Raw genomic sequence first — 12,511 nt, forward strand, 5'->3', positions numbered from 1 at the left:
AAGTCTAAAAACATACCCACCGTGGCTGTAGGTAGTTTGTTTTTTTTTATTCATAACAAATTTTTATTAGGACCCACAAACCATGAGGACGGCACCTATCACTTAAAGGTGGATTTAGTAATGTTTTTTTTTATATTAATGTCGGTAAACGCTTCAGTTTCATTAAGGTCTGATAGATACGGGCTTTCTGAACACGCTCCATTCAACATAATTGAACTTTAGGGAAATTCCTGCGAAAAATAACATTGAGAATGTCGGGTTTAAATGGTATGCAATGTCCATACAAAAATGATATGCGAAAATTCAAATTCTGAAGGATATTTTGGATCGATTTGGTGTCTTCGGCAAAGTTGTAGATATGGATGAGGACTAATCCAAAAAAAAAATGATACACGGAAAATATTGCTGATTTTCGCATTTTGTCATGTTTTAGTTTCCAAAATCCAAAAATGGTCAATCTTTTATTTTTGACTTCTTTTAATGTACAATGAAAACTAAAGTGCACCGTTTTCAAGCTATAGCCATTTTCAAAGTTTTCTGAAGAGATGGCATGAATTGACTATTTTTTTTATTTTAAGTGACAAAAGGTGATTTTGAAAGTTTTCATAGTTTTCCGGTACATATTTTTTTTTCCTATGATCTTTATTCTTCCCTGCAACACAAAAACGATCAAAAAATTCCTTCAAAAGTTTATTGGAATGTTCATAATTTGAAAAATATTGACTAAAAGATTTTTTGATTTTCTTTTCCCATTAATGATTGAACTTGATAACAGTAACGCTGCTATCAAAAACTTGCAAAATAATTTAGAATTTATGAACTTTTTTTTCTCAAGTTTCAGGCCTTTTTATCACTACACTGATCTACAAAAATGACTGCGAAAGTTCAACATGAGGGGAAGCATAAACTTTGATTTTTTCAAAAATATTTGGACAGGGCCGATTGGTTTAACTCCAAAGTTTGTATGTAGAATATGGTGGTTCGTCGCTCTTGCAAACAACTAAAAATTTCATGCAATATGTAGGAGAACCAACCCGCCCTATAGTTCTCCATACAAACTTTGGAGGAAAATCATTTTGCCCAGTCCAAATTTTTTTGAAAAATTCAAAGTGCACGTGTTTCTGAGGACCCCAAATTTAATGCTTCCCCTCGAGTTGAGCCTGCGCAAAAATTTTGTTGGTCGGTGTTATAATGCTGGACAAATTTTATTTGAAGTTTTTGTCTCCCCCCTTTCAAAATTGGCCCGAAAAATCAAGGGGCAAAAATTTCAAAATTTAAATGGAATTCAGCTGAATCAATCTGCTGAAATCAGTTTAAAATGCGTTTCCTTGCGTTTAGATTAGCATTTACCATGTTTGAGTTGATTTAAAAATCTTTCGATGTTCAAGTTTTTTTTGCTAAAATTTTTGTTTTCGTCAAATTTTTCATTTTTTAAAAATTAATGATTGCAAAACAACTGAACTAGTGTAAAATGCATTTTAAAACACTTTTTCCATGCAAATGCTGTTATTTCAATGTTTATATTTTTTTATTTTTTTTGGCCCCCTCTCGACCCCGGCCAGACAAAAACTATGAAAAAAAAAATGCATCGGCTTGAGAAGAACGCGCAGGGCGTGATCTAATCACAAATTTATCCACCAGGATTATTTCTTTGGACTGGCTGCGCTTGTGTTCGATTAGATTAAATTTAAATTCATTATATTGGCAAAAGAGAGAAACTTTGGTTTTGGAAAAAGAAAGTGAAATCCGTGTTTGTTATTTCAGTAGGAATACCAATCGCAAAGTTTCACAAATTAACAGCAATAATCGAAAAAAAATTGAACCCTTTTCTTTTTTCAGTTGGCTCCGTCAAGCCGGGCAGCACCCGCCGGATGATCGGATCCCCGAGGCAGCTGGAGAACGCGGTGCCCACCAGCAAGAACCCACACGGAGTTTGGGTTTAACTTGACACACATCGTACACTTTACATATAAATACACACACACACACACAGCAACAGTGGCATGCAATAAGTTAATCAACCAATTGTGATATTGTTGTAAGAGAAAAAAAAATGATTTAGTGAGAGAAGGAGGACGATAACCAAACCGTGTAAACTGGCTGGATACGAAAGTAATTGCATTCTTCATCAAAACGACTCACTTCTCACACAAGTACTACAAACTCCTGCAAAGCGAATTATTTTATTACACTCACACACAAACTCTATAGACTCTACCTACATGTGTATACTTCACGTACTGTTTTTTACGAAAACTTGAATGAAATGAACTGATAATTTCTCACTTGTGACGAGAAACCGGAAAGCGGTTCGAGATGGCTTCAGATAATATGTACTTACTAGCGAAACAACACAGAAGATAAATCGATTCACGAGGGTCCAAGCTGTACCGGAACAGGACCAATCGAGTACTGATCAAATCAGTCCGCGATTGGCATTTTTGTAAGGGTTACTGCATGCTTAATTTTTCGAAGCATTTTTTTTAAATGAGTCATTTACATCATCACACCCACATTCCATTCGTTTTGACGAAGAAAAACAAATATTTACTTAAATTACAAAAGAATGTTAAAATAGAAACACGCAATAATGGCCTCGAACGTGTGCGCGCTTAGTTTACAAAAAAAAGACAGATAATTGTTAAATGTTATGAATTTATTAATTATTTTGCTGGCAACTCCTCTGTGAAGAAAAAAAAAGACATAACTTCTTTTCGTCTCGAAGCTTTCTTTCACACTTCACGCTCTCAAGAGAAGGGTGAAATTTGGCTTCCCCCAATTAAGTAACTTTAAGCGCAGCTGTAGAAAGGTAACTAAATTTAAGTGTTTTACTTTGACTCCACCCACAAAACTTCTTGCTGTGTTACGTGAACAATGTTTTAAACAATGCCATTTTGCCATTTAAGGTTGCACCCCGCGTCACCGAAACACACACATACTTACACACATTGTTTAGCACACTTACGGTTTTAGTTATCCACACAGAAAGAGAGGATTTACGTTTTAGCACTTTAGTTTAAGTCCCATCAAACAAAATATAAAAATAGCAATCGTTAGATGATAACGGAGGAAGAAAACAAACAAAACGATTTCAAACTAATAACTTATAAAAAAAAGAAGATGAAAATATCGGAATCACCAATATAAGATAGTTAGAACGACGAAGCGCACGTGGACTGGATTCCACGTGGCGGAGAGTACTCGAACACAAACACACACTGCTACGCAAGCAAATCGGGCGCCGGAAGTAAATGTTATGCAACTAAACCACCTATTTCGAAAAAACGCACTTAGCTAGCAAATAAATGAATAAATTTAACAAAAAAAAAAAGGAATTCTTACACACAAATAAAAAAAAGGTCGCTAAATCCAACACAGAAATACACAAATACGCGCTTACGTCTATATATTTCTATACAGCTATATCAAAACTTAACTAAACAAAAGAGAAGATATTTTTCCAGAACGAAAAAGTTATTTTAACCTATTCTTAACCCAGAAGAAACAATAACACTCACTAAATCCCACACACGATAGTTTTTATTCCGTGCACCCTATCCAAAAACTACTATATTCAAACTCAAACTCAAAAAAAAGGCAGCAAAACTCAACAGGTTTCAAACTCCTCTATATTTACCTTTCCTCACAGAAATGATGGGAATTGATTTGGAATTCTACTGGATTGAAGCGGGGCGATGCTGAAAGATAAACTAAACTAAACTGTTACTTGTATTGGTTATCACGGAACGGAATATTGACAGATTCGTTTAAATGGGAGCAGCTGGTAGCAACGTAGTCTATGCTGGAGATGAGAAATAAATTAACGGTTACTATATTGCCACTATTGAAAGTTTATCAAAAGATGTCTAGCACGAAGAATCTATTAAATGTAAATTAAATGAGAAGTAATTTGAATATTTTTTTAGAGATAATAACGGTCAGCAGGAAAAGCTATCTTTCATTTTTTTACCCTATTATTTTTTAAAAAATACGCCTTTAAATCTTATAATTTATTTTTATGGTTTTGTCTCCCACACACATTTAAAAAGGATTTTTTTATTGAAAACCCTTAACGTGACAACATAATCGCCATGTTTTTTTTGGTCCTAAATATAAACTTTTTTCATTTTTAGTCAATAATGGAAACTTTTTTTTCCATGTTTGATGATTTGGATTGCAGATCCAAATAAAGCACTAACCCGATGAAAATAAAATCAAACAAAGGTTGTAATGTTGCATCAATATATTTCGGAGCTATCTTTGTTTATGTTTTTTGTTTTGAATTCCTTTATTGTACGGTCAATTCCTTACTGCCCACTTACGAAATATTCTAGTAGAGGTGGTTCTGCCAGAGTCCTGCTTGAACGTCAGGACTAGGTAGATTCGGTCGATGAAAAAATATTTTAAAAAGAAAAAATGACCAACACATTTTTTTTGTTGAAATTTTGAAAAAATATGTTTTTTTTTGTAATCAAAAAATATTTAATTTAAAGCACACACGCAAAAAATGTCAACTGTTTTCCATTTTTGACTTGCTGAAATTTAGCCTCTAAAAGATACAAATTTGTGAAAAATTAGTTGTATTTTTTTAATGTCATCAAATTACCCCTAATTAAACTGACGATGTCTTGAAAACTATTATTATGATATGAAACTAATGTTAAATTTATAAGTTTTTCCAACACAAAATTAATTCCTAAAATATTAACAACTACAAAGTGTCCACTTCAGTCGGAAAATCGGAAAAATCGGATAAAAAAGTATTGCAATCGCCAAAATCCGGCAAAAATCTTTAAAAAAAAGTCCAGAATTTTTAATTGTTTGTCATAAAGTTGAGATAAGTCTGGAATCGCAAGCATACTCATTTGAAAATCATGTTCTATCTTTTGATTATTTTTGAACAGTTTTGTGTTATTTTGTTCATTTTTTTCATTTCAATTGCACTCAATTCGTTTCGGGCACTCAGCAACAAATTTAAAGTTTCCTTCACTGTTTTAATCCAGTAATTTTGGTTTAGTTGATTTAAATTTTGAACCAATTGATTAGAAGCATTTTAGACAAAACTGTTTTAAAGTGTTATTTCCTGTTCCTTTTTATTTTCAATGTCAAAAAATACCCGGAATTTTAGAAAAATCAAATGGCAGATGTATTTTTACACTTTACAGGTTGAAAAAACGTAATTTAATTTTTCTTATTAAAAAATATCACGTTTGGCTCATGTGACTTTCAGATTTGGCCCGCCATTTTTAAACTTTTAAACTTATTAGTTTGGGTAAACAAGTTTAGATAAAGGTTGATATTCACTAGCAAATGACATTCAATCGTTTCTTGTGTTCAATGCAAAAGAAATAAAAAACGTTGAAAACATTGAAATTTTAAAAATTAAAAAAATAATTTATAACATTTTATGATTCTTATCAAATTGGATTTTTCAATGAAATAAAATTAAAAACATTTAAATACTGGCAAATCAAAAATTTAACATGAATTTTCTGAAATGAATATTAACTACACAAAGGAAACTTGAAAAAATGTGGACTCTTCGATATTTAGATTTTTTTCATAAATAAAGTTGTTCTTGACGTTTCTTTCAAGAAAAAAAAATAAAGATGAAATCTAAAATTTAGTTGTTTTTAACTTTTTGCCATTCTTTTCTTATTGAACCAAAGAACAAATACCTTATGTTTAAATGAATTATGATATCTTTTGTATTTTTGAGCTTTTATGTTTTTTTTAATTTTTTTGTGTAGTTTGAGTTTTATCTTTTGTTGAAATTACGAGTGCTTCCATGCCTTTGTCCATGCTCTATTTTTAATCTATTATTTAATTTATTTAGGAATCATGTTCGCTGTCAGAAGTTCGCTTTTTCATAAACAATAATATTTTGGTGAGAAATTCATTTTATTTGATGATCTGGAAACGCCTGGAACTCAAAAATGGGATTTGAGTGACCAATTTCTATGAAATTGTAAAAGTTTTTGGACATATGGATAAAACAAAAATTTTAAGTATATTTTGTAAACATTATGTCCAACATTATGGCATTTTACTTATCAAAATAAATTTGTAATGCAAACAGAGTCACAAAAACTGTAAAGAAATTAGATCTAACTTAAAAAAAATCATGAAATAATAACAAAAAAAAGTAAATACCGTAAACTGGGTCAATTGGGACACATGGGGCGAATTGGGACAGCAGTTTTAACCATGTTGGAGCACAATATTTTGATTTTTCTGGTTTGTTTCGGTTAGAACAGACTCAGACCAACAAAATGTGTACAACCATTTCCAAATATATAAGCTCTAAGTGCTCTAAAACCTGCTGTCTCTATTCAGAAGGTAGTCCCGATTCGCCCCTGATTACAGTAATCCAAAATTCACTTCATTTGTTTCTCAAACTTTAGGAAGTTGAAAATATTTACTGATGTTTTTTTTGTTTTTTTTTCTGCTGACCGTTTTATCAAAAAACACAGAAAGACAATACTAATAGCGATTTGCCCAAATATTCCCAAACTAATTCCATCACCTTATTAAGTACTCTTGGGCTCACCTTAAAATGATTTCAACTAAAACGCATATCGTAGCAGCTGTTGATCTAATAAACGCCATCCTCTCACATGTGTGAACCCCCTCGAACTTAGCCTACTCTGATGACGATTCTCACTGCACTAAGCAACGAACTATTTTCATATCACTATTTAAAACGAGCAACTTTTTTCACAAAATGCAAAATAATCTCAACGCTTACTGGTAACTATTATATAAAAGGGTAATAACAAAACGAACGAATGTAATTCAACACAACATTTTAGGTACAATCAATTCAAACGAGCTTACTCTCTTTTTATACACGATCAGAACGAACTCTACATTGAACGTTTACACACAAACAACAAAACACCCAAACTACAACAAGTTTTCTTCTGTACCACACTCGCTTGCAATAATAAGCCGTGATTTTTTCCCAGTCCTTGCAGTGCAGTCGCGCGGACATTTTTCTTCTTTTTCCCCCTGCGACTTTATAATGTAACGCAACATTCAACTAATAAAACACACACACAGATAAAATAGTAAAATAACAGATAAAACTGCTAACGCTAATAATGTTTCAGATTCGATAACCGTTGAAGCGAATGCTATCTTAAAATTAACATTTATAAAAATCAAAACAAATCGTCGACTATTCAAACACTTTTGTTAGAACCGCTGAAAATCAATTCCAGTTTGCGACGAACCATATCACGCAACAAAACCCACCATCAACGGTAGTTTACAGAAATCAATATCATTTGAGAAATTCAAAGTTTGAACCGGTATAGATTTTCAGCGGTTTTATTTTTGCTTCGCCATCTTGAAGAGATTAACATTTCCCCCGATTTAATGGACTCGTTTAGTTGCATTTTATTTCCACGTGTAGCCTGTGATTTCAATTCGTTTTTTATGTTTGGCAAACTTACTGAATCGTACTTAGTTAAGTATTTACTCTTGTGTTAAGTAGAAAATTTGTGCGAAAAATTAAATATAACGCAGTTTAGTTGTAGATTCCTTATTTGTAAGATTGACATAAGTAACGCAGAACATGAATCTTGTTGAATATATAATATGAAAATCATGTTTGTTTGCAACTTAGGAAGATATCACACACTTACAAATAAAATACAGTTGAAGAAAATTAAAAAACGGTTGTTTTACATCTTTCATAAATAAATAACATTTCACTGTCCCCCTTCTTCTTTCTTGCTCTTTGCCTTGTGTTCGTTGGCTCGTTTCAACTTGTCCAGCTCGGCTTGACTCTGCGCCGGTGACTCAATTTCCAGCGTAACCGGACCATCGTTCTGGATGTGAACCTGCATCATGGCCCCAAACCGGCCGTCCTTGATCTTATCCGCCTCGTACAAGCTCCCCAACCTAGCCAGTAACGTCCCGTACAATGCTTGCGCATCCGGTCCCTGCATGGCCCGGCTAAAATCCGGCCGGTTGCCCTTCATCCGGTGGTACAGCGTGAACTGACTCACGCACAGCAGCTCCAACCGTTGATCCAGCACGCTCTGGGACCACCGTTTGCCGTTGGCGGGGTCCTCGAACAGCCGGATGTTGAGCAACTTGCGGGCCATCCAGTCGACATCGTTGGCGTTATCGTCGCTGGATATGCCCACCAGCACGCACAGACCCCGGCCGATGGAACCGACCAGCTCGTCGCCGACTAGGGGAACGAAAGCGGAATTACTCATCGTTTATAGACCAAACACGAAGTGTAAACAAACAGTGCATCTTGCTTACAGTAGCAATCCAAAATTTCGTGAATCGCGATGAAACACCCTTTCCCATTTCGGGACGTGCTATTCAAGTACAGTAGTTGTTCGGTAACTGGGCTGCTTTTTAACTGGGCGCTCGATAACTGGGCCGTAACCCAGTTATAAAGCAGACAAACGTCAAAAAACCAAAACAAACCAAAATGACCGAGGGGTTAATGGATGCAAAAATCATATTCAATAAATAAAAAAACTTTTTTCAAACTTTTGTTAAATTTTAAGTTACAATTAAAAAATATGAAAAATAAGCATTGTAAATAAATTTGTGTAACTTTTATTTTTATATTTCATCTGGAAAATATTATAAATCGGTGCTCCCCTCGTTATTTTATGTTCAGCACAGTTAACGAGCAACATTCGGTGACTGGACTACGTTCTCAGCCCAGTTACCGAACAACTACTGTATCTAAAGATTTTCGTCACGGTGGTTATCCTTGTAGCATTAACACTGCACCTTTTTGGGCAAAAGATCATCACGTTTACCTGTTACTTTAGCCGTCGTTACTCTTTGAATGATTGCTTTCATCTTTTAGTTTAGTATTATCTGCAATTATTAGGAAAGTTAAGTTATAAAATAGTTCAATTTTACTTAAATAATATGATAAATTTTACGCAGTCTGTCCAACAAAGACACCGGCTACGGCAACGACGGCAGCTCAATTTTTCTTCAAGAACCCAGAAACCAAAACAAACATATTGCATGCTGTGATGACACTTGAGGCTGTCAGTTCAAACACTTTGAAGAGTAACGTGCTGTCAGATGAAGCAGAGTCGAAGTAAAGGATGGTGATTCGCCACATGGGTTGTTACGGGAAATATGCCTAATCTCGAGATCCTCAGTCTCATTTCTTCGGTCTTTGGCGAATTTGTTGCTCCAAAATATCTGTACAGCACCGCCCCGAGTAAACACACAAATTTATACAATTCACTGTCCAACCACATCTAATTAAATGTACTTCGCAATTCGCAATTTTCAGTGTAAGAACGGGCCTTGACCGATCTTATGCACCAGGTTCCCGATGAACACGCACTGCCTTTACACCTACATCTCACCGTTGCTCTGAGTCAGTACGAGCAACGCGCTAGAACACGCATTGAGTGTTCGTGCCAGGCATGCACACCTTCTTTTCCGGTTACGAAGTTTAACTTTTAAGTATAAGCGCCTAACCATTTATAGTGTGCCTATCAACATGTATTTAAGCGAAAAATGTATTATATATACAGTAGTTGTTCGGTAAGTTAAAAAGCAGACAAACGTCAAAAAACCAAAACAAACCGAAATTACCGAGGGGTTAAAGCATGCAAAAGCATGTTCAATAATTAAAAACAAAACTTTTTTCAAACTTTTATGTAATTTCAAGTAACAATTAGAGAAATTTGAAAAGTAAGCATTGTAAATAAATGTGAGTAAAATTTATTTTATATTTTATTTACAAAATATTATGCATCGGTGGCCCCCTCGTTATTTTTCCTTCAGCCCAGTTAGCGAGCAGCAGTCGGTGACTGGGCTACGGAACTCGTTGCAAAACTTGATTTTTCATCACTCGTCGTATTTATCTAACTCGGTGAACCTCGTTAGATAAATGTACGACTCGTACATACAACTTGTTGCATAAACTACTATTTTATAATTTTTTGAACTATAGAGTTCTCATTTATGGTGATCCTGATACTATTTAGCTGTATTCCAAACCTCCAAATAACAAAAAACTGTTATGGTGCAAATATTCCAATCACGTGGAAGGATTGTAAAACTGAAAAATTAAAGAGTTGGAAAATTGAAGAAATCGAAGAGTTAAAAATTTTTAAAACTGAGCAACTCTCTACGAAATCGGCCTATTTCGACCATTTTTTTGTATTTTTTGATTGTGCTTAAACTTTGTTGGGGCCTTTCCTATGACCAAATAAGCTATTTTTTGTCATTGGTTCACCCTTACAAGTCTCCATACAATTTTGGCTACTTTCCATACAAAAATGGTATGTAAATATTCAAACAGCTGTAACTTTTGACTGAATTGTCTGATCAATATGGTGTCTTCGGCAAAGTTGTAGGTATTGTTGAGGACTTTTGAGAAAAAAATAAGTACACGGAAAAAAAAATTTGCAGATTTTTTTATCAACTTTTTTTTCACTAAAACTCAATTTCCCAAAATACGTATTTTTTTCATTTTCGAGATTTTTTGAAATGTTTTAGGAGACAGAAATCCGCAACTTTTGAGCCATAGAGAAACATGGTCAAAAAATCTGCCACCAAGATATATTTTTTGAAAAAATAGTGATTTTTGGAAAAAATCGAAATTTCATGCAAAAAACAAATTTGAAGTTATTTTTTAATGCAAAATTGAATTTGCAATCGAAAACTACTTTACATTTTTTTGATAAGGGACTCCGTTTTCAAGATATAGCCACCGACAGTTTGATTTTAGAGAAATATTTGCAGTTTTTCGATTTTTAAAATTAGTGACCATTTCTTGAATGTATTTTTTTTTTAAGTTTTGAAAATTTGCTATAAAATTGTCTAAGAGATTGAAATTAGACATCGGGTTGCTGAGATAGAGCCGCTTTAAGAAAAAGAAACACGAAAATTGAACTGCCCACCATTGAAAAAACGGCTAATATCCACTTTTGGCAAAAACGAGATATTAGCACCAGGTGGTAGAGGACGTTCCAACGCATCTTCTGGAACTTGAATTTTACTGAAATAGTGTCTAGACTTGGCTGCCGATGCGAAAAACCAAACGGCTAATATGCCATTCTTATGGGAAATTTCCTTGACGGAGATTTTGTGTCAAACACTAAAACGCGTTTTTCTCGGAATACTTGATTTGGCATAATAGCCGAATTTTCAATTATGGGCAATGAAGTTTTTTAAGTTTCAACCAAACAACTCACCATTTTCTAATGTCGATATCACAGCAACATATGGTCCGATTTTCAATGTTAAAATATGAAAGATTCGTAAAATTTTCCGATCTTTTCGAAAAAAATATTTTCGGCCCATTTAAAATGTTAGTCTTGATTTATTTTTTTTTCAAAATATTTTTTTTCGAAAAGATCGGAAAATTTCACGAATGTTTCATGTATTAACATTGAAAATCGGACCATATGTTGCTGAGATATCGACATTAGAAAATGGTGGGTTGTTTTGGTGAGATTTAGAAAACTTCAATTTTCGTGTTTCTTTTACTTAAAGCGGCTGTATCTCAGCAACCCGAGGTCCAATCTTCAATGTCTCTTAGACAATTTTATTGCAAATTTTCTGAACTATTCAAAAAAAATATTTTTAGAAATTGTCGCTCATGGTCGCTATTTTTAAAAATCGAAAAACTGCAAATATTTTGCTAAAATCAAACTTTCGGTGGCTATATCTTGAAAACGAAGCCCTTTATCAAAAAAAATGAAGAGTAGTTTTCGATTGCAAATTCAATTTTGCATTAAAAAATAACTTCAAATTTGTTTTTGCATGAAATTTGGATTTTTTTTTCCAAAAATCACTATTTTTCAAAAATTCATAACTTGGCGGCAGATTTTTTGACCATGTTTCTCTATGGCTCAAAATCTCTCTATCTCGAAAATCAAAAAAATACGTATTTTGGGAAATTGAGTTTTTGTTAAAAAAATGTTGATAAAAAAATCTGCAAATTTTTTTTTCCGTGTACCTATTTTTTCTCAAAAGTCCTCAACAATACCTACAACTTTGCCGAAGACACCAAATTGATCAGAAAATTCACTCAAAAGTTACAGCTGTTTGAATATTTACATACCATTTTTGTATGGACAGTAGCCAAAATTGTATGGAGACTTGTAAGGGTGAACCAATCACACAAGATAGCTTATTTGGTCTTAGGGAAGGCCCCCACAAAGTTTGAGCCAAATCAAAAAATACAAATAAAATCCATTTCCGGTTTTGGTAATATTTTGAAAAAATAAATAAATCAAGACTAACATTTTAAATGGGCCGAACATTGAATATTACGCCCATTTAAAATGTTAGTCTTGATTTATTTATTTTTTTTCAAAATATTTTTTTCGAAAAGATAGGAAAATTTCACGAATGTTTCATGTATTAACATTGAAAATCGGACGATTAGTTGCTGAGATATCGACATTAGAAAATGGTGGGTTGTTTTGGTGAGACTTAGAAAACTTCAATTTTTTGTGTTTCTTTTTCTTAAAGCGGCTGTATCTCAGCAACCCGA

The 12,511-nt window shown here is 33.6% G+C and overlaps 2 protein-coding genes across 5 annotated transcripts in view; one reads left to right on the plus strand and one right to left on the minus strand.

Annotated features, from left to right (window-relative positions):
- The window catches only part of LOC120416957 (ras association domain-containing protein 8), a 158,669-nt gene extending 154,640 nt beyond the window's left edge, over positions 1–4,029 (plus strand). For all 3 annotated transcript variants that reach the window (XM_039578863.2, XM_039578868.2, XM_039578867.2), the window contains one exon: positions 1,840–4,029. In XM_039578863.2, the coding sequence (XP_039434797.1) occupies positions 1,840–1,943 (104 nt within the window). In that variant the 3' untranslated portion in view covers positions 1,944–4,029. The remainder of the gene's footprint in view (positions 1–1,839) is intronic.
- Positions 4,030–7,111: 3,082 nt separating this feature from the next.
- On the minus strand, positions 7,112–8,976 carry LOC120416962 (D-aminoacyl-tRNA deacylase). Of its 2 annotated transcripts, none has more exons than XM_039578880.2 (3): positions 8,925–8,976; positions 8,796–8,856; positions 7,112–8,203 (listed from the first exon to the last, which is right to left on the minus strand). In XM_039578880.2, exons 2-3 carry the CDS (start codon positions 8,836–8,838, stop codon positions 7,716–7,718), a joined length of 531 nt encoding a protein of 176 aa, XP_039434814.1. In that variant the 5' UTR covers positions 8,839–8,856; positions 8,925–8,976; the 3' UTR covers positions 7,112–7,715. The 2 variants fall into 2 exon arrangements, with proteins under 2 accessions (XP_039434814.1, XP_039434815.1); XM_039578881.2 differs by having other exon boundaries at positions 8,939–8,956.
- Between the last annotated feature and the right edge of the window lie 3,535 nt (positions 8,977–12,511).

The sequence above is a fragment of the Culex pipiens genome, chromosome 3, assembly GCF_016801865.2.
Source record: "Culex pipiens pallens isolate TS chromosome 3, TS_CPP_V2, whole genome shotgun sequence".
In the NCBI taxonomy this organism is placed as follows: domain Eukaryota; kingdom Metazoa; phylum Arthropoda; class Insecta; order Diptera; family Culicidae; genus Culex; species Culex pipiens.

Coding starts and splice junctions, on each gene's coding strand:
- LOC120416962 (XM_039578880.2), bottom strand. CDS start 8,838: ATGAAAGCAATCATTCAAAGAGTAACGACGGCTAAAGTAACAG. Junction 8,204..8,795: donor AACGACGGCTAAAGTAACAG/GTAAACGTGATG, acceptor TCGTTCCCCTAG/TCGGCGACGAGCTGGTCGGT.